Genomic DNA, 19,858 nt, shown 5'->3' with positions numbered 1-19,858 from the left:
GCACCATCAACATGAGATGGGGCTATATAACAGCTTTGCTGCAGTTGAACATACAGTTGCAGTTCCTGCGATCCGCTATGGTCATTTTCTTTCAGGTCCTGATATTGCCACAACATTTTGACACAATTCTCCACTCCCTTTATTCTGCTACACAGTAATGTGACTCAAACGTCTTGAATCATCTACCACTCCAAGAAAAAAAAAAAAAAAAAAAAACAACTATTGAAGTCATTATGCCAAACTTATAAACAAATCCAGGCAGACAGAGAATCATCTAAATATTGCGGTTATAACGCCTTGATCAAGACTAGTTATTAAATGTCCGACGAGAGGTAAACATGGCGGTTGCCAGTGAGCTGCAGTGGGTGCCAGAAACCCTCTACAATGCCGCCATATCTGCCGTTGTTTCGACGTATTCACGACACAGGAAAGAGCTTAGACCACTCCCTGAAAACATCCAGTTCGATATTTATTACAAAGTAAGTTATACGTGATTAATTTGGTTAGAGAATTCGCAAGCAGCTGTTCTGGGCGCTTGCCGTTTGCAACTCACACTACCGTGCTTAGCGCAGTCAATAGAAATAAAGATATGGCGCGATAATGCGTAAGTAGATCTATGCCCATGCCATGGCATCTTTCTGGTCCTGTTTTGTCAACGTCAACACGCGATAGGATGTGTTGCTAAAAGTTAACATTTTTTACGTGGGTGTTTCTGTTAAAATTAGCAAATTATGTTTAGAAGCCTCCGAAACCACTGAAGTCCAGATAATATTGAAAAGTGTAGAACCTAACTCTAACGTTACTTGTACTTTAAACATTCCCAGCATGCAGCATGCAGTAAGGTGCCTAGCTAGGCCTACTCTTTTTTGACCGAAAGATCGGTCTGTATCTGTCTGTCGGGGAATGTTCCGCGGAGACTGCATCTGGCTTCACGGATCCCCTCCGTATACGGAGGACAGCGTTAATGGCAAAATATAAAAGAGTCCTCCGGACAGATGGATCTTTCTCGTTTCTGTCTAGGCCCACTCTATCTTCCCAGTCGGTAATTGTGACCCTGCACCTCAAAACAAACAAAAAGTCGCCAGACATGAATTTTTAGTTAAGACCATATTCTGAAAGAGCAGAAAATGATGTACTGGTATAACTCAAATCAAATGGACTCTCCTAAACTATCTAAATATTGGAAAGAAAGCACAAACTCAGCAATGCTCAGGAAAAGTGTGAACTGAGAAAAGAGGGCTCTGAAGTACAATGTCTATTCAAGCGCTTAATCTTTACCAAACCGTGCTGGCTGTGCGATGAATGGGACAAAAAACAGGAAGTAAACCACCAGAGTAACAACAATGAAGGGATTATCAGATTAAAGTGAAATTAAACATGCTTCATTAACACATTCTGTCCATTTAATGCCAACTTCCAAAGCAGTAGCACTATCCTTTCAAAAGTTATTAGAGTTGAAAGTGAAGAGTGTGGACAAGGTTTTTCAGAAATGAAAAAGGGATTCTAAAGACACACCTAATCACACTATTCTACCAGAAATGTTCGAGATAAAATGCTAAAAAAACGCACTTTCCTGCCCGTTTTATGATATCAAATTTTAGCATAATGTAAAAGAAGATCCGCTCTCAGAAAATATGAAAAAGTCAAGTTCAACTCGGTTGACCCATTTCACTTATTTTCAGTCCTCTCGCAAAATCAGTGTGTGCGACTTTATGTTCGTTTTGAGGTGCACAGTCACAATTAGAATGTTGTACTTAGGTCTAGATCTAGTGTGACTTGGCAAAAAAGGGAGCTAAATAGTCCCTTCAATGAACTTCGGAGACAGGAGGGGATCTGTGAAGCCAAACGCAGTCTCCGCAGAACATATCCCCGACGACCAGATACAGAAGACCAATCTTTCTCTCATTTAGTCTCAATGAACTCCATAAAGCCAAGTCTAGACCATAACCGTGGTAGTGGCATGGTCATCGTCATACTCATACTAGTCATAGAGCTGTTTAGACATTTTATTTTATTTTTTTTTTTTTTAAATTGAGCAAGCTAAAAGGAACGGTTGCAAAGATCTGAAAAGCAGCATTAACGAGCATTAAATGTGTCTCTTCTAATTTCATCTAAACCTCCTAGCCCGACCAGACGCTCTTAATACGATTTGCGAACGCTACGTACGTACAGCGACTGGGCTTTGTATAGTTAAACCTCCGAGCATGCTGCATCCACTGTTTATATGCGTAAATCAAGCCAAACCAACCAACCAAACAACAAAAACCTCTTTGTTGTGATGTCAGCTATAATCAAGAAAACTATTCAAATTTACAGTGAAACCCATAAATTGTATCTAAGAGTAAGACAGCTGAAAGAGTTACAATCGTAGACCACTTGAGACCTTAGTGACCAATACAACATGTGTATCGATCTTGTTGACCCTTTTTTATAATTTCATGAGTAGGCCTACAGCATTGAGTGAATAAAGTGCATGGATGGAAATGGAATTAAGAATTATCAATAAAACTAGACAGTGATGCATTACTATGCAGCATGCAAGCATTATCTGTTCCAATCTTCTTCAATATAAATAAGGTATACAGTACACATTGTATGTTCTGTGGTGGCTGTGGCTAACTGCTGTAGCTCACAGGAATTTTTGCAACCTTTGAAAAGGTCATAATTAACATCGTTTTAATGCAAAGAATCTCCTGTACAAAAGCAATGATGCCTACCTTGTGGTAAATACCTAGACAGAAAGATCCGTCTGTCCGGAGGAGTCTTTTATTTTTTAGACGTTATCGCTCTCCTCTGTGAAGCCAGACGCAGTCTCTGCGGAACATTTCCCCGACGACCAGATACAGACCGATCTTTCGGTCAAGTAAATACCCTACAGCTGTACGCAGTCAACTCTTCATCTTTTATGCCCTTCTGCTGAGATAGGGTTTGTATTGTAAATTTTTGGTTAATCACGATCTAAATAGTACAATAGCAGCAAAATGCACTTTTGAAAGAAATATATATATGTAACATTATAGAAAATAGCAATGTTACTGGTTTCACTGATTCTCCCCATAATAACAGCAGTATAATGAGGTGTTATACAATGTAGTTCAATAATTTATATAAAGGGATCATTAAAGTGCAGAGGTCACAGTTGGAAATTGGCATTTTTAATGGACCATATGTTTTTCTTGTTTCTGGTACAGCTTTACAAGCAAGGGAGACTATGCCAACTAGGAATGGAATTTTGTGAGCTGGACATCTTCGCAAAAGTCCTCAGAGTCAATGACAAAAGGTGAGAGGCATCTACCGGTAATCTCTTCCAGACAAAGTACTGCATGCCTGTTAGTATATTTTATCATTCTAAGATGCAAGATTTTCACTTACTGTCAATTGTGAATTTTTTATTTTTATCATTTTCTGTATCATCTGGTTATGGTGAAGACAATGTTTTAGTGATTGTTTTCAATTGCATGCCCCTTGAAGGCATTTGAAGGCTCATACTTTTACCAGTTTTAATTTTGATATTTGACACAAATTTAGATGATAGTGATTGTTGAGATGACATTTTCATATATACCATAATGTCATCTAGATATTTAATTTCAAATTCAAGCAATTATCTTGATATATTGACTAAATGTGTGTACTATTTTCAAATATTTAAATATGTAATTGTTCATTCTATATATATTATATCAAAAGTTCACTGTAACGAAAGAAAACTGCGAGTCCCAAGGACGTTGTTATAATGGGAGTCACCATATGGTAGCAAATAGTAAGTGCATGTGTCTGCCTTCTTTGTGTGAGACCATTTGGATTGACTTCAGTGAAAAAGGAGAAGAAACCAAATATTGTACTGGCTTCCACCATTCCAAAAGGGACTTTTGTGTCAGATTACATATTGATAAGTTTACCACTTTGGTATCGAATGCTACCAGCATGTATAATAATTGTGCTCTTAAAAAAAAAGAAAGAGGCATTTTGATGCAGTGATATTGTTTGTTTGTTTTTTTTTTTTTGTAAAGATTTGCTGGATAGGTAGTACCACAGTGACGATATGAGATGCCTGCATACATGTGTCTTTGTATCCTTGACTATGTATGCTACTAATAGACAGCTGCAAGCCTTGGTTATTCCATGGAGGTGGGATTCTCTGTCTGCCTATGTGTATGCGTATTTGTTTGACCATCTGTCTGTCTGTTTGTCTGTCTTTCTCTCTCTATTCGTCTATCTCAAGTGCTGCTGTTCTGCTAGCATATGGAATGGTAGTGGTACATGTATCTTTGAAAAACATTTGTCATCTGGGTGTGGTTATTCATAAAATTTTTAGCATTTTAATAGCAGTTTATATGATCTGCTGTTTGAATTAAGTGCTCTTATTTGACCGACCATACAGTAATGTTTATTCTCGAATGCTGGTACAATAAGATTTCATTAAAGAATAGTTCATGTCAAGCCAATATACCGGTAATTGTATAGCACAATGATTTAACACTAATTATCATCTTATAGTAAGTAAACAAAATTGTATGACTATGATATCAATATGACAGTGTGAATATGACAAATGAAGAATGACAGCATTTTATAACAGTTCATTTTATTTCCACATGTGATAAAAAGCATACCGTATACAAAGAATGTAACAACTGTACATCGAACAGAGGAATAATACAAGAAAACTGCAACATTTTGACACACACACACACACACACACACACACACACAAACTCAACATGAAAACAATTAATTCAGTATATGGGGGGATCACCATAGTCTTTCTAGGGCGATTTGCGAGATTTACAGATGGTTAGATGTTTACTTCATCAATAAAATATATTTCCTATAGTACAGACCTCTGTGTGCTTATGACACTGCGAATGTGGAATTCTACTTATAATTTGCTGCCATATTGTTGTATCCTTCAGACATTTTCTCCATCACTGTTTCCAAGCCCTGATGGACCACGGGGTCAAAGTTGCCAAAGTTTTAGCCGACTCGTACGCCACTCATGCCTCAATAGATGGACAAAATGCCGACAGAGTCAGTAGAACGGTGCAGCTTGGCTTTTCGCTTGGTAAGTCTGACATCCTCGTCTTTCATATTGCTTTGTAAGAGCCGTAAAGATTAAATGTGCAGCTCCCAACTTTATAATTCGAGTTGGCTTTCGATGGAAAGTCAGAGTAGAATCAAGCTTAACTGACCAAGAGAATCTGTAATAGTTTTTATACTAGTTGCATACACAACAAAAAATGAAAAGGTAGTTGCAATGATTGCTACTGTTGTGTGGAAAACATGGTAAATGTAAAAATTCTATGATATTCTTATCCTATGTATGACTCTAATGAATCTTGAATCATTCTGTTTCTCTGTACAAGTTAGATCTTAATCTTAATTTTGTTTGTTTGTTTGTTTATTTGTTTGTTTTTTGCTATGAAAATGTCCATTACAATGAAATCAACACTATTGTAATGCTGGTCAAATCTAGTGTAATACCCAAGTACTTGGGAATGATTGCTACCCATTTAGAAACAGGCTCTAAATTCAAATTTCTTGTGACCACTTTGTACACATGACTGGTGTTTGCATTTGTAGAAACTACTATGTTCCTCAAAAGTGATGTGTATAGAGGTGTTTCAGGGAATTAAAGGGATGGTATTGGTTGAGTTTAGGATTCAAACTCTAACTTTTTGTGAGATACTTGGAAACCACTTTATGAAATGCCAGGGAACATACAATCCAATAGGAATTCAAAGTTTATTTGATGAAAATCAGTTCTGAATTGGCCAAGATATATCCAGAAGCGAAGTAAAACAAAGCAATCCTATTAAAAGAAGGTGGGTCCCACCTTTTATTAGGATCATTTTGTTCTTGGATGTCTCGGCCATTTAAAAACCAATTTTCATCAAATAAACTTTGAATTCCTCATATTAAATGCTCACTTACATTTCTTCAGAGGTTTCTCATCATCTCAAAAAATCGCCAGGTAAAAACATAGGAAACTTGAAGCTCCATCTCAACTAAAACTGTACCATCTCTTTAGCTTCATGGGCAATGAAGCATTGATTACAGGGCAGCCTATCACAGCTATCAAAACTCGGAATATGTATTGTCAAATTCTGATTTTCTGGAAGCTTGCTGGGTGCTGAGTGACTCAGCAGTTTTCACCTCAGGTGTCACTTTGATGGGTGATTCGTTGATCCAATCTAAATATTTGTCAATTCAGACGGTATGTTATACACTGTACCATGCATGCTTTTATACAGCAACTGAGAGCAACTGTGGTACTGTCCAGTCAGTGATAGTGCTGTTATGATTACGTCGGTCTATTATGCCAAAAGGGCCTTAAACCACTTCTACTGTTATGCAAAAAGGCCCTTAAGACTATAGACTTTGTACACTATTAGTCCCCTTTTGGCATAACGGGAAGTTCTGTAAGGCCCTTTTGGCATAAGGCCGACGATTATTGCACATGCCCTCCATGTGAAATCCTCCAATTCCTCCAAGTAGAAAACAGGATGCAGTGTTACTTATGTGACACTTAGGAAAATGTAAACACCAGGGTACTAAATGATGTGTTTAACAACAGTTTGATAATAATAATGATGATGATGATGATGATAATAGTGATAATAATAATAATAATAATTATAATAATAATAATATTAATAGTAATAGTAATAATAGTAGTAGTAGTAGTAATAATAATAATAATAATAATAATAACAATAATAATAATAATAATAAACTTTAAAGATATGATGTTAACTTCCTATCTGACAATAAACTTGTGAGTGCTAAGGTAGAGCCATGGACAAGATTGTTTAAATGGTGATAAATCGCAATGTGTATGTATTCATGCATGGGTATGATTATTTCTTCTTTTTTCCGGGGGGGGGGGGGGATTGTATTGTATAATTTCCTTTCATAGTTTCCATAGGCTGGTTTATTAATGTTTGTTTGTTTGTTTGTTTGTTTGTTTGTTTGTTTTTTTTGTACTAGACATATTAGAATGTATTGAAGTACAAAAACTCCACAGAAAACCATCCAAGCACGACAGTTATTGATTCAAGGAATTGTTGCACAATCACTCTGAATAGTCCAAATAGTCGTATAGCTAAGCACAATTTTTTTTCAGAAATTTCAAGCTAATTTTGTAATAATACTAAGTATGGAAGAGAAACATATAAGAATCAGTGAAGTACTGTACATTGTGTTCAATAATATAACAAAGACTAAGTATGGTAGGCATTGTGTTTTGGGTGTGAAAATTAGAAGTGAGCTCTGGAGTAAGGCTATAAGCTCCATTAAGATGGATTTGCAGAATCTGCATATGTGTGTGTGTGTGTGTATAAAGGAGGAGCTCCCTTATCAGCATTATGAATCATATTATGCACATCATGAAGGAGTGTTCTGATCCCGATACAAGATGTGTTTACCACAAAACCCAATGCTGACTCACAGCTTTTCTGTGAGATATTTTTCTCCCCCCCCCCCCCCCCGAAGGATGTCTATTTGATGACTGTATGCACCAAACAAGAGTTTCATTTAAAAGCAATCGCCTGATGAATTATTTAATTTTTCAGTATTCAGTTTATACCCGTAGTACCTCTTAGAAGTGCTAAATCATATGACATTGTTTATCACTGGAAATTTGATATCTCGTTTTGGTGACTCATTTTGCAGATTCACTTTAGTAGAATTTTTTCTATGTCTGTGAATGAACATGTATCACTCTGTGTTTGTTCATTTATTTGCTTGTGTGTGTGTGTGTGTGTTTGTTTGTTTGTGTGTGTGTGTGTACACATATTTATTTGTTATAGTGCATAAAATGGAGAAGTTTATACTGGTAGAATCCCTTCTGTGAGCTGTTTTCATGCATGTCCTGGGAATGAATTGGGCTCTCTGGAGCCTGAAATGGCAAGTTACAGTGTATCATCTGAGAGTTTAGTCTTAAAAGCAATCATATACAATGTAGTGAGAGTTTGAAAGAAGCCTCTTAAAAATTACAGATATCAGTGGGCTGGCATACTATGTATACATCATTTGAATGTTGCCATCTCTCAGTGCCAAACCAGGAAATGATTCCATCCAAATTTTGGCACAGGCTACATGCTTTTGTGCACATTGTTGTCATGAAAATAGATTAGCTGATGTCATCCGCTCATGGGTCTCCCATTGTCCTGCACACAAATCTTCACGAAATTTCCTGTGTTGAAAAGCCTTCCATTCTGTGCATCATAATATTGTTAGTGTTGTATTGTAATAATAACAAATATTACGAGGGTTTTTTTAATTTTTGTGAATTTTGCAAGTTTGATGCTGATTGTGAGTTTAACAACACGTGAATGCAATCTGATCCAGACATACAACACGTAAATGTAATGTGCATGCATACATTTGTTTATTCGTTACTGTACTCCATTATACTCCAATTATACTCGCTAAATATGACATATGATAAATCTAGCAATTCTCTGAGGGGAACGGTAAATATATTGTAGTTACTATTAGATATCAACCAAAAACATGATTTGTGTTTTTCAAATGATTTTGTGCACAGGAGGCAATGGCTTCCCTTCCTTCTTACGTGCATGTGATGTGGTTGCTATGAATATGCTCCTCCAGGAAATTACAAGATTATGATATGAATCTCAGAACTTTCTCACTTGAAAACTTGTGTAATTTCCATGAAATACCTACTGTTTTATGTATTATCATTTTATGCATACTTCTAAAGGTAATTAGAACATAAAGTTGAATATGTTTAGAACTAGAGGAAGTATTGTCATTTTTCATTGTAAACAGGCATGGGTAGTTGCGTGGAAATTTAATTCATGCTACTCTGGTTCAAAATTACATTTACCAAACATCTCTGAAAAAGAGAAATGGAAGTGTATCTGTAGAAGAATCTGCTACTCGTACTTCAGAGAAATTCTGACCTCCTTTATTTAATTCCATTAACCCATCCTTTGTATCAATTTCTCTATCTTTCTTTTTCATCTTCTCTTTTTACCTTTCAATCCGTCTCTAATCCAATTGTCTGCCTGCATGCATCTCTCTCTCTCTCTCATTCTTTAACTCTGTACAATCCAGGCGGCTTTCTGTCCGAGGCGGGGTGGTTCTGCGACGCAGAGAAAGTCTACGAAGCCTGTCTGAGGTTATGTAAGCCCAAGACGGACCAGCAAAGACTGATGTGGGCCTTTGAATGCACCACAAGGTGAGTCTTTTGTTGTTGTTGTCACTTTGCATTTTCTTTTTAAAGTGTAATAGTTGATCCCAGGGACCATGTTGTAAAGGATGGTGATTGTTTCAAGATTGCACAGCTCCTGAGATGAGCTTCTCATTTGAATGAAACGGCAAACAGTTGCAATATGTTATGATACGAGGCCTTGGTGTGGAAAGTGAAAAAAAAAAAAATTGTTGTACTCTTGCATGCTCATTTGAGTCAACATCAATTTCATCATGTGAGCAATCAGATGAAATGTCTGAATATAGCTTAAAGTTCCTAAGTGAATTTGCCAATTTTTACAGAATCTCATGTTCACCAGTAAGATGTAAAGGTGCACTATGTTATTAATGATGAAACCAAGAACCATAAAGGTACTGTGGCTGAAAATCTTGAGAATTAGTTATTGTAAAGCTTGACATTAGCATGGACTATCAAAATGTACATCTGTAGATGTACATGTAATAATCATCATGATGATAATGATAATGACAGAAATGACAGTGAGATTGATAGTAATAATTATTGAATGTTAATGATATACAGCTGCCCATACTACTAACAGTAATGATAATGATAATTGTAATTATGATAGAGATAATGATACTAAATCATGCCTATGAAGTGCCTAATGCTTTGTAAGAAGGACTCGACAGGCCATACACTGTTACTTACCTACTTAATTTATCAATTACTTGACAAGAAACCGGCCATAAAGCAGGTGTCCTCAATTCAATTGTGGAGGTTGTGTGTTGCCAAACTCCTGTGCCATCCATTTAAATGTGCAGTGGGGTTGTGAAAGCTGATAGGATACTCGTTTTAGGGTTTTCACCCTTTTTTTTTTTGGGGGGGGGGGAGGGGGGGAGGAGAGGTGGGTTGTTCAGGAGACCAGGAACTGATTTGGTACAGTCATGATATTGATTGCCAGGGATATCCTGCTTTGGCAGTAGAGTTTTGTTTCCTTGACATACATGGCTTGATACCATGCAAAGGCACCTTGATCTTCTGTGTGCTGCATGTATTGCATTGGATGGAAGAGATTGTAAAAGTTTGCTCAGCTGTGTTCCAGAGTTCCTTTAATATAGAGTGCCTGAAGTCATCAAACTTAACATGATGGCTTTTTTTCTCGGTGGGTTTGTGATACAATTGTGTAATATGAGTGCAGAATTTAATGGCTGTCGCTCGAGTTGCTCAGTTTGAATTGAAATGTATTAAAAAGTAACACAGGTGTAGATGTGTTGAAACTAATGTGCTGTTTTGCCTCAAGCACACCTTTTCCTTTTCATTAATGATGGAGGTTGAGTTCTTAACAATAATAGCAAGCATCGTGAGGTACAGCTGTACCAGTATCGAAAAGATTAAAACCCGGAAAACCTCTACCAGGAATGTAACAGTTATGTTGAGGCAATTTTGTTGATAAAGTTATTTTTGATGCTGAAAGTTGAACCATGATTTTACTCACAGTTTGATGCCAGACTTGTCCAACATATATCTTATCTTGGCGTATGCGCTGTAAATAGTTTTGTAAAATGTTTCATATTTGTTGTGCTCAAAATTACTTGCAAGCGAAACCCCCCCCCCCCCAAAAAAAAAAGGAGATGAAAGAAAGGAAGAATTGTAGGAAAAAGTCTTGAACAGCCTTTGCAAAGTCTTTGAATTTCAACTACTCTTCAGGGCCCTGTTTCATAAAGCTGTTCGTAAAGTTACGAACAACTTACGAGTGACTGGTGATCAGTTCTGATGTGCTATACTTATCAGAATTTCCATAATTCAGCACAAGAAGTGATCACCAGTCGCTCGTAAGTCATTCGTAACTTTATGAACAGCTTTATGAAACACCCCCCAGGTCTGAACGAACCCTCAAAAAGCTTATGCCCCAAGTATGAGTCACTTATGCTGAGTATGCTGTGACGTTAAAACTAACAGCAATGACTGACGACAAACCTCTTTTAATAGGATTTTAGGGGAGTACCAGGTAGGTATGATAATGAACAGTAATGTTATAAAAGGTGGTAGTCAAGTTGTCTTCCAGTAGAATTTCAGTAAATATCAGACGAAATCTGTGGAAGCTTTGTGTAAACTACCACATATTTGCTGTATGTATGATGCCCCGGACAGGTTAATACATGTGCGTAATGCCAACTGCAAGTACAGCCAGGCGGAGGAGTCCTTCTCGGAGGCCCAGGAGCTCCTGGACCTGCTCAAGGCCAGCCGGGTGCCCGTCAACGAGGCGGCGCTGCACGGCGAGATGTGCTCCCTGCTCTTCTCCAAGAGCCACTACGACGAGGCGTACCGGCAGTGCCAGGAGGCCCTGCGCTGCATCAACCCCCGCATGCCGGTCCGCTGCGTCATCGACATCCTGCGGCAGGCGGCCAAGGCCTGCGTGGTCAAGCGGGAGTTCAAGAAGGCTGACCTCCTCATCAAGCACGCTGTATGCCTTGTCAGGTGAGGAAGAGAGAGAGGGAAAAGATAGAATGTGACAAAAAAATGGGTGAGAAGGAAGGAAATCCTCTGAAGGAAGGTTTTCATGCTTGAATGGAAATGTCAAAACAATTTTGAAATCTTGTGAAGGGTCGGTTGGAGACATACTTTAAGGCAATTATGCAGTGGGAATTGAAGAACTTGCTAATTTGTTTTTGAGCCGCTCAGCGACAAACTTGTGAATCTAATTGTAGAAAAATAACAACATTAACAGTAGATTAATGACCAAAGAGAAGAACAAATGCCTGAAATTGAGGGATGTAGGATGTATTTTTATTGAGTATTTAATGCAGATATATAAAAGAAAATATTGATCTTGGTCATGGATTTTAAGTGTCCACTGTCATTATGTAATCAACATTTGTATGAGAGATGATAGTGTCATTGGTTACCATCATTACAGCTTGACTAAGAGCAGCGACAGTAGTCATAGTAACAATGAACTTCATTAAAGATGATGCTGATGATGATGATGATGATGATGATGATACTGGTGACTTATTTATGACTTGTTAGTGTTGAAATGATACCATGAAGCAGTAAAGAGGTACCTAGATATTGATGCTGCATTTGAGTTGATCATATATAGTATCACAAACATCCTTGATTATTTTTGTTTCCACAGAGAACACTTTGGAGTTAGACATCCCAAGTATTCTGACGTTCTTCTAGATTTTGGCTTCTACTTACTCAACGTCGATTCAATATGTCAGTCCACAGCAGTCTATCAGGTATGGTTGCAGTCTGAAGGTGGTGATAATAGTAATGATGATGATGATAATTATAAGTGCATTTGTATGGCACTTTATACTGGTGTTTGTAAGTGCACTCGTGCTATTTATACAAGAAAACTAGAAAACACAATAACATAAGGTTGTTTTCACTTAATGTGTTGTTGTCTAGGTTTGTTACTCCTGTCTTGACATTCTTTAGTACCAGTTTTCACTAGTAGAATCTAGATGCTTATTTCACATGAAATAGACACTGGAATGTATCATGGCTGAACTTTAAATCATCATTCCATGCATACAAATAAATAAATTTGGATCTAAGGTCAACATATTATCTTAGATTGCAACTCCGTAGCCTTTTTTGAAATATGCTGAGAATTGTATCACAAATTTGAAAGTGGAAGAAAGTATGTTATGATATTATCACCAATTAGTTGTCATACTCTGTTGAAAAAAAAAAAAGAAAAAAAAGATGAGATTTTAACTCTGTAGCTTTTTTGGAATATTTTGAGAACTGTATCGACATTTTGAAATTGGAATAAAGTGTGTTATAATGTATGTATTTGTCATATAAGACAGAATAGAGAAGAAGAAGAATGAGGAGGAAGAAGAAAAGGAAGAAAAAGAAGAAGAAGAAGAAGGAGAAGAAGAAGAAGAAAGAAGAAGAAAAGGAAGAAGAAGAAGAAGAAAGAAGAAAAGAAAGAAGAAGAAGAGGGAGAAAGGGTACATTATCAAAGGTGATGTGAAATGGTTTGTGGTTAGAGATTTAATGTCTACAGTGATGATCATGGTTAGTGATGACAGAGCCATGATACTACTGCTCTACTGCTATCCAAGCAAGAATAATTTTTTTTCCCCATCTTCTTTGTGTTCATCTCCAGCAAGCGCTAGATATCCGGTTATCTGCCTTTGGGGGCCGGAACCTCCACGTAGCTGTAGCTCACGAAGACCTGGCCTATGCGTCCTACGTGCATCAGTACAGCTACGGCAAGTTTGATGATGCAAAGTGAGTCGCTCACACTCCAGTAACATTCTGAAAATCTGAGTTCTCGTTGAAATTAGAAATCACCTGAAGTGCTCCTTCCTGACATTACATAACATGTGTGTCAATGAATTTGTAATCATGAGGGTTCTCCTATGCAGATCACAATAGAGACACTTTTATTTTTCCCCTAACAAATACTGTTGTGATACTTTACCTCTTCCCAGCCATGCCTTCCTAACAATACTTACATTTACCTAATCCTTGACGCCGGATAATGGAAATAAAATATCCCAACATCATATCCTGACTGAACAGGTGAAATTGAAACATTCTAGATCAAGCGCCATGAGCACCCTTCATAGACGGACACTGGCACTAAACAAGAAGCCATCATCATCACAAAAAAAAAAAAAAATGCGCACGCAGTCATATCACTTCTTCGCACATTCAGCGAGGGAATATGTTGAAGGTCCCTCCACACAGTCTGAAAATCCAGTCAAATTCATCTTTTGAACCTGGCGTCATCGTACCTTTTTATCTAAATCGAGAAAATTGGATATTGCAGCTCATTTAAAACTAAAAATCATTAGACATTAAACTTCTTGTGACAATCAGTCTGAAATGTGATAACGTTTACTAGGTTCCTATTGCCGTTACAAAGGTTACGAGGTGAGTGCTATTCTATATCAGAGTTGCAGTAGAAAAAAGTGTAGATAACTTAGCTAAAATTTGTGGTGCATTCATACCAATCAGAATTAACTTATTAGCTTAAATCATTGGCATAGGTCATCATTCAGTCATAGTCTATGCAGTGTGTCAGTTACATCAGTCTACGATGAAAGATGAGAGGGTGATGGAATGGGATAGGAAGATTTGATCAGTGCTGTATTTACTTAATGTAATGTCGGTCTACTTACATAGTTTAGAGACATTTCCCTCCAGATTCTGATTTTGAATTTGTACATAGTGTGGCATCTTTAATAGTTTCCCCGTCCTATCTTTTCTGGCTTCCAGTGAGCATGCAGAGAAGGCCATCAGCATCATCACACAAATTCTCCCAGAGAACCACCTCCTGCTTGCCTCGTCACGAAGGGTCAAAGGTGAGTGGGAGGTCAAGCCTCAAATAATTTCTTATTCCCAAGTGTTCTTTGTTTGGTGCTTAGGGTACGTACTATACAATAAAATGTTACTGTGGTCACAGGAATCAATGGTTGCCCATATGATTGACTGACTTCTCTACTTAGGAATATTACAGCAAGGATGTCATTTCCACCTAACTGCACACATGGTGAATCCTATCTTGTAAAGGTTCAAGAAAGAAATACCAACTGTGGATAAGATACCTTGCTTAGGGACACTGGATTCCATCACTCATCTATAAGTTTACATAATCCAACATGTATGACCTTTCTCCAAAAGTAGCAAAACATATTGCTTGTGACAAAGACCTGCTGTAGGCTTATTGATAAGAAGCAAGCAATCTGTGTTGAAATGTGGGCCTGCTTAATATTCTGTCTTTAACAGTGTACAGACATGCAGTAATTTGATATGCCTTGACTACAGTCATGTGATGAATCAAATTTAATGTTCCAATATGTCAGTGGGATCGTGAGGGAACGGACACGCCCTTCAAATACCTGCAGCTGCGCTCAGTGGAAAACTTCATGGTGGTCGTGTATAATGGGACCCTCAATTCAGTTTATGTTGACACTAAACATGCCAGTTGAGGTACTGGATAGTGTGGCGATGCTCACTCTCCACTTCCTGGGCCTGGGGAGCATTCCGGCCAGTCGCCATTTCAGGCATGCACATGATGATCAACTAACACTCTCATCCTACCCAGTACCCATTCATACTCCTGGGTAGAGAGCAGCAATGCAAACAAAATGCTTTGCCCTAAGGGCAAACGTGTCAGGCTTCGTTGGGCACAAACCCAAACCATGCTCAAGTGATTCAAAGACGTGCACTGGTATCCAATTGGTTACGGCACCAAAATTAAATATAGAAAGTAATATATATCAATTCAGTGAAACATTTAGTTGTCAAGATTGCAGTGAAAATGAACAATAAATCATTGTAAGGATGTTTAAAACAAACAAACAAAGGCTTGAAATGGATAAATTTAAAAAAAAAGATATTGGTTGAAATTACATGCTGCAGATAACCTAAACCATGGAATCAATGATGCATACAATGAAGTACGCCAAGAGCCGTTTGCAGATACACTGAATGCATACATTTAAATTGCAAGAAACCAAGAGTGTGGCACAGTGCCCTGTGCGTGTAAACATGATTCATTTTAATGGGACAATGAAAGATCAGTTGCGTACCTGGTAACATCATCATTCCCTCTTTTGCATAAAAAAATGCAGCTGTGCTGCTGAGACAGATACCAGTATGCCTCTGGTATGGAGGCAGCAAATCCCATTCAAAGCGTAATACTTGTGGACATGATCTGAATGCATCCCTGCAGCTTCTGAATGTAGCACTATACCTTTCGCTTGTAAATATGATTTGTTTTTGTATTAAAGAGTACTAGACTTATCCTCTTCAAGGGGCCTTGAGATATCCCTTTGTCAAGTATGGTGAATCTGTATCTTTCCATGAAAATGTTAAGATTTGTGAAATCCTCTTTGCAGTCATTATTTACAGTGAGGGCAGTACATGGAATTATCAAAATTCTAAATGTTCATATCTTTTGAACAGATTGTCTGATATTCCTCAACATTTCTTGTATTTCCATGAACTTTTTTACATTGGCTGAATCCATGTACATGTTTGGGGAGATTTCCCATAGAAGACCTCTGTGACAATCTACGTTCAAAGAATTTGATGGCAGAATGAGTTAACTCCGTTCTTTTCAATTTGAGATATTTGTGATCAAACCTGCAAAAAAAAAAAAAAAAAAAAAAAAAACTAAACAACACAAAAAACAAAACAAAACAAAAAAATATGGGATGTTTTTAATCATGACTTCAAGAACAATTCTAGTCATGCAACAAGTGAGGTATCATTGGAAAGATGCTATTTCAATTTGCTCCATCTAATGATCGGGTTGATGGGCTTCCTTTGAAATGCTTGCTACTTGTGCTCAACATATTGTGCGATCATAATCTTCATTTATAGAGAATAACAGACAAAACTTTTCCCTCGATCCTAGCCCTGATCCTAGAGGAGATAGCCATTGACTCCCATGACAAGGCCATGGAGACCAAACTCCTACAGGAGGCCCACGACCTCCACCAGAGCTCCCTCAACCTTGCCAAGCAGGCCTTTGGCGAGTTCAACGTCCAGACGGCCAAGCACTACGGCAACCTGGGGCGGCTCTACCAGTCCATGAGGAAATTTAAGGTGCCCAAGTCTATTTGATTTCTTTGGATAACTTCATGTTGAGCAAATTTGGTTATTAATGGATTAAAGGAATAGTATAGTATTGGTTAAATTGAGAATTCAGCTTTCAATTTCTTGTGAGATACTTACAAACCACTTTATGAATATGAAAGAGCACATAATTCTGAGAAGAATTCAAAGTTCATTTGATGAAAATCGGTTTAGAAATGGTTGAGGTATTCAAAACAAGGTAAAACAAAGCTGTCCTGATAAAGGGTGGGTCTCACCTTTTATTAGGATTGCTTTGTTTTCGGATATCTAGGCCATTTCAAAACCCATTTTCATCAAATAAACTTTGAATTACTCTCAAAATTATATGCTCTTTCATATTTCATAAGAGGTCATTATCTTAACAATTATCATCACAAAAATTGGGAACCTGAAGCCCCACCTCAACTGAAGCTGTACCATTCCTTTAAGTATCATCATATTAGGCTTCCCATAGATGACAAAACTATACAAGAAATTTCAGTCATTCTGAGAATGTAGATGGAAGATGTGATTCCTTGTTAGTGTGTGTGTACATGTGTGTGTGTGTATGTTGTAGCATTGTTCAATGCAACAGTGCACTCTACTTGAAAAGTCAATCAAATTGCCATGTAACATTGATAAGATTGATGTCTCATTAGATTGATTTTGGGTATAAGTGCATTGGCTGATTCCTTCAATGCACACATGTGTATCATAATACAAATTTATGTTAAAAACATTGTCAAACATCTTCATTGATCTCCATAGATGGCTGAAGAGATGCACGTCCGTGCAATAAAGATCAAGGAAAAATTGCTGGGGGAGGAAGACTATGAGGTTGCTCTGTCCGTGGGTCATCTGGCATCGCTGTACAACTACGACATGAAGCTCTATGCCAAGGCAGAGGAACTCTACCTAAGGTCTATAGAGATAGGTGAGCACCACAGCGATTCTCTTCTGTTTTTTAATACAACTTACCAAATGTTTTCCTGTCAGAGGGGGGAATTTACTCCAAACTGAGAACGCTGTCTGGAACAAAAGCAGTGACAGGTCAAGCAATATGGCAGTTCTTTCTGTTGCAGCATGAAATAGTCTCTCAACCCATTGAGGATGGACTGATTTTGCTACGACATGCATTTCCCATAGAAATTTGCCCGAGTATACTCGGGACTCATCCTCAACGGGTTAAGAATCCCGAGAGCAGTTTCAAATGGCCATCTGGTTCATGCCTTTCATGCTGTCAACATCACACCTATTTTTTTTTTTTTTTCTGTTCAAAAAAGACAAAAATTCATTTTATTTGTCTTTTATTATTTCATAAAACTTGACTTTCCATTTATATGGAGATTTGTGAGGGCATGACACTGTAAAGCAAGAAATGTTCGCAAATGTGAGCGACAGCCTTTTTCGCAGCATGAAATTTTCATGTATTGCTGCTGGTATCTAATGCATATATAATGTAAACAAACACTTTTGCGTACATTTTAATATCGCAAATATTGGCTCTTGCAAAATTTGCGAAATTCTAATGCACACAAATATTTCTGGTTTTACAGTATTGTGTATGATTTTTTTTTCCTTTTTTCGTCAAAGTTAGGAAAGACATGCTTGTTACAGAGATCACTCTGGAGAAAACTTGCTTACATTGAGTCAATGAAGACTCCAAGTGATTTGCTCTTATTAGGAATGTATATTTACTATCAATAGTTGAAATATTGAAGTGGATACCTAAGGGCATTCTTTTATTGTAATGAAAATATTTCAAGTTATAATCTACCTTTAGCCTCTTATCTTCACAACCCCTACCCATTCTGTAAAAGTTTCAGATTTAGACAAAAACAATTTTGTCAGACTGTATTAATGTTTCTCTTTCTGCTATGTGGCAGGCAAGAAACTCTTTGGCTCAGGCTACAGTGGGCTGGAGTACGACTACCGGGGACTGATCAGCCTCTACTACAACACCCGCAACCACTCGCGCATGTACGAATTCCAGGAGGTGCTGAATCACTGGAACAACGTGCGGGAGGGGAGCAATGGACCAGTGGACATCCTGGAGTACCTGGCCAACTGCCGCAGCGAGCTGACCACCAAGGAGGTCATCGACAAGTTCTTCAAGCAGGACTAGCGGCCGCTGGAAGGAGGCGGCGACAGGAGAGGAGGAGGAGGTGGAGGAGGGAAGAGGAGGCCCTCATGTGTGCCAATGTGGGATAGTGTGGCTTCTGCACTGTCTCAGCTGCTAATCTCTTGGGGGCAGTGCATTGTCTCTGAGTCTTGAACGAAGAGTATACACTCCAAAGAAAGCCTGGCCTTGGATTATCACCACTGTCTCACCATACTCAACTATTATCATCATCACATGAGTGCAGGCGGTCTGATACGTCTCTTTCTGCACTTTACGATATATTAGGGAGTATCAGATCAGAAGTATCTTCCATGCTCGTGTGTCCAGCGTGGAGGACCTTTGCGTTTGTTCATATCCTTTGCCTGTTCATGCGTGCTCTGTATCCCACAGCACAAATTCATGCACTGCCTAAAACGGAGAATACGTTTTTCCCCTACACCGATGCATATATCATGATTATAGGGTGTGCATGTCGAGGGGAAACCGGCTCACAGCCCTAACGTTAGAGCTGGACAAGACTTATGTGTGCTTACTGGAGCTTGAGACCTTCCGTTAGGGAAATGCTTGTGCTAAAGTTGATTTGCGAAAGCAGGAACAACCGACATTCTGGTTACTCATTGCTCTGTGTGTACATTATTTGGAGGGAAGTGCTCGTAGAATTATGAATTGCTATTCAGCCGTCGTGTTTGGTTGACTTTGTTCTTTGCTCAGTTTCGCTGTACAACGAAGAAATATCGCTGAATAATGAGTGGCATTGTAAGATGAATATTGACATCCCCTAGTTGTTCCCTTCCATTCTGTGCTAGGCTTTCAATTCTTTAAAGGTGTTGAAAAAGGACGCATTGACTGCTTCTCAGTGGTAAGCATGAATGTGAACTGAGGGGAATGCTTGGTACTTGTAGAGTATCCTCCCTAGTTTGGAGACCTGCATCATTCTTTACCCCCTGAAAACACTCACTAGA

General features: G+C 38.2%; 1 protein-coding gene across 1 annotated transcript; it reads left to right on the top strand.

Moving 5' to 3' along the window:
* The first annotated feature begins 338 nt into the window (after positions 1-338).
* Positions 339-18,929, top strand: LOC140227130 (amyloid protein-binding protein 2-like). The gene is made up of 11 exons (XM_072307561.1): positions 339-479; positions 3,192-3,280; positions 4,917-5,065; positions 9,085-9,208; positions 11,336-11,662; positions 12,324-12,429; positions 13,311-13,435; positions 14,429-14,514; positions 16,575-16,765; positions 17,543-17,708; positions 18,661-18,929. Exons 1-11 carry the CDS (start codon positions 339-341, stop codon positions 18,897-18,899), a joined length of 1,743 nt encoding a protein of 580 aa, XP_072163662.1. The 3' UTR covers positions 18,900-18,929.
* Positions 18,930-19,858: the final 929 nt, after the last annotated feature.

This window comes from Diadema setosum, chromosome 4 (assembly GCF_964275005.1).
Source record: "Diadema setosum chromosome 4, eeDiaSeto1, whole genome shotgun sequence".
NCBI lineage: Eukaryota > Metazoa > Echinodermata > Echinoidea > Diadematoida > Diadematidae > Diadema > Diadema setosum.
The sequence above is the reverse complement of the archived record's forward strand: the minus strand, read 5'-3'. Positions and strand labels throughout refer to the sequence as shown.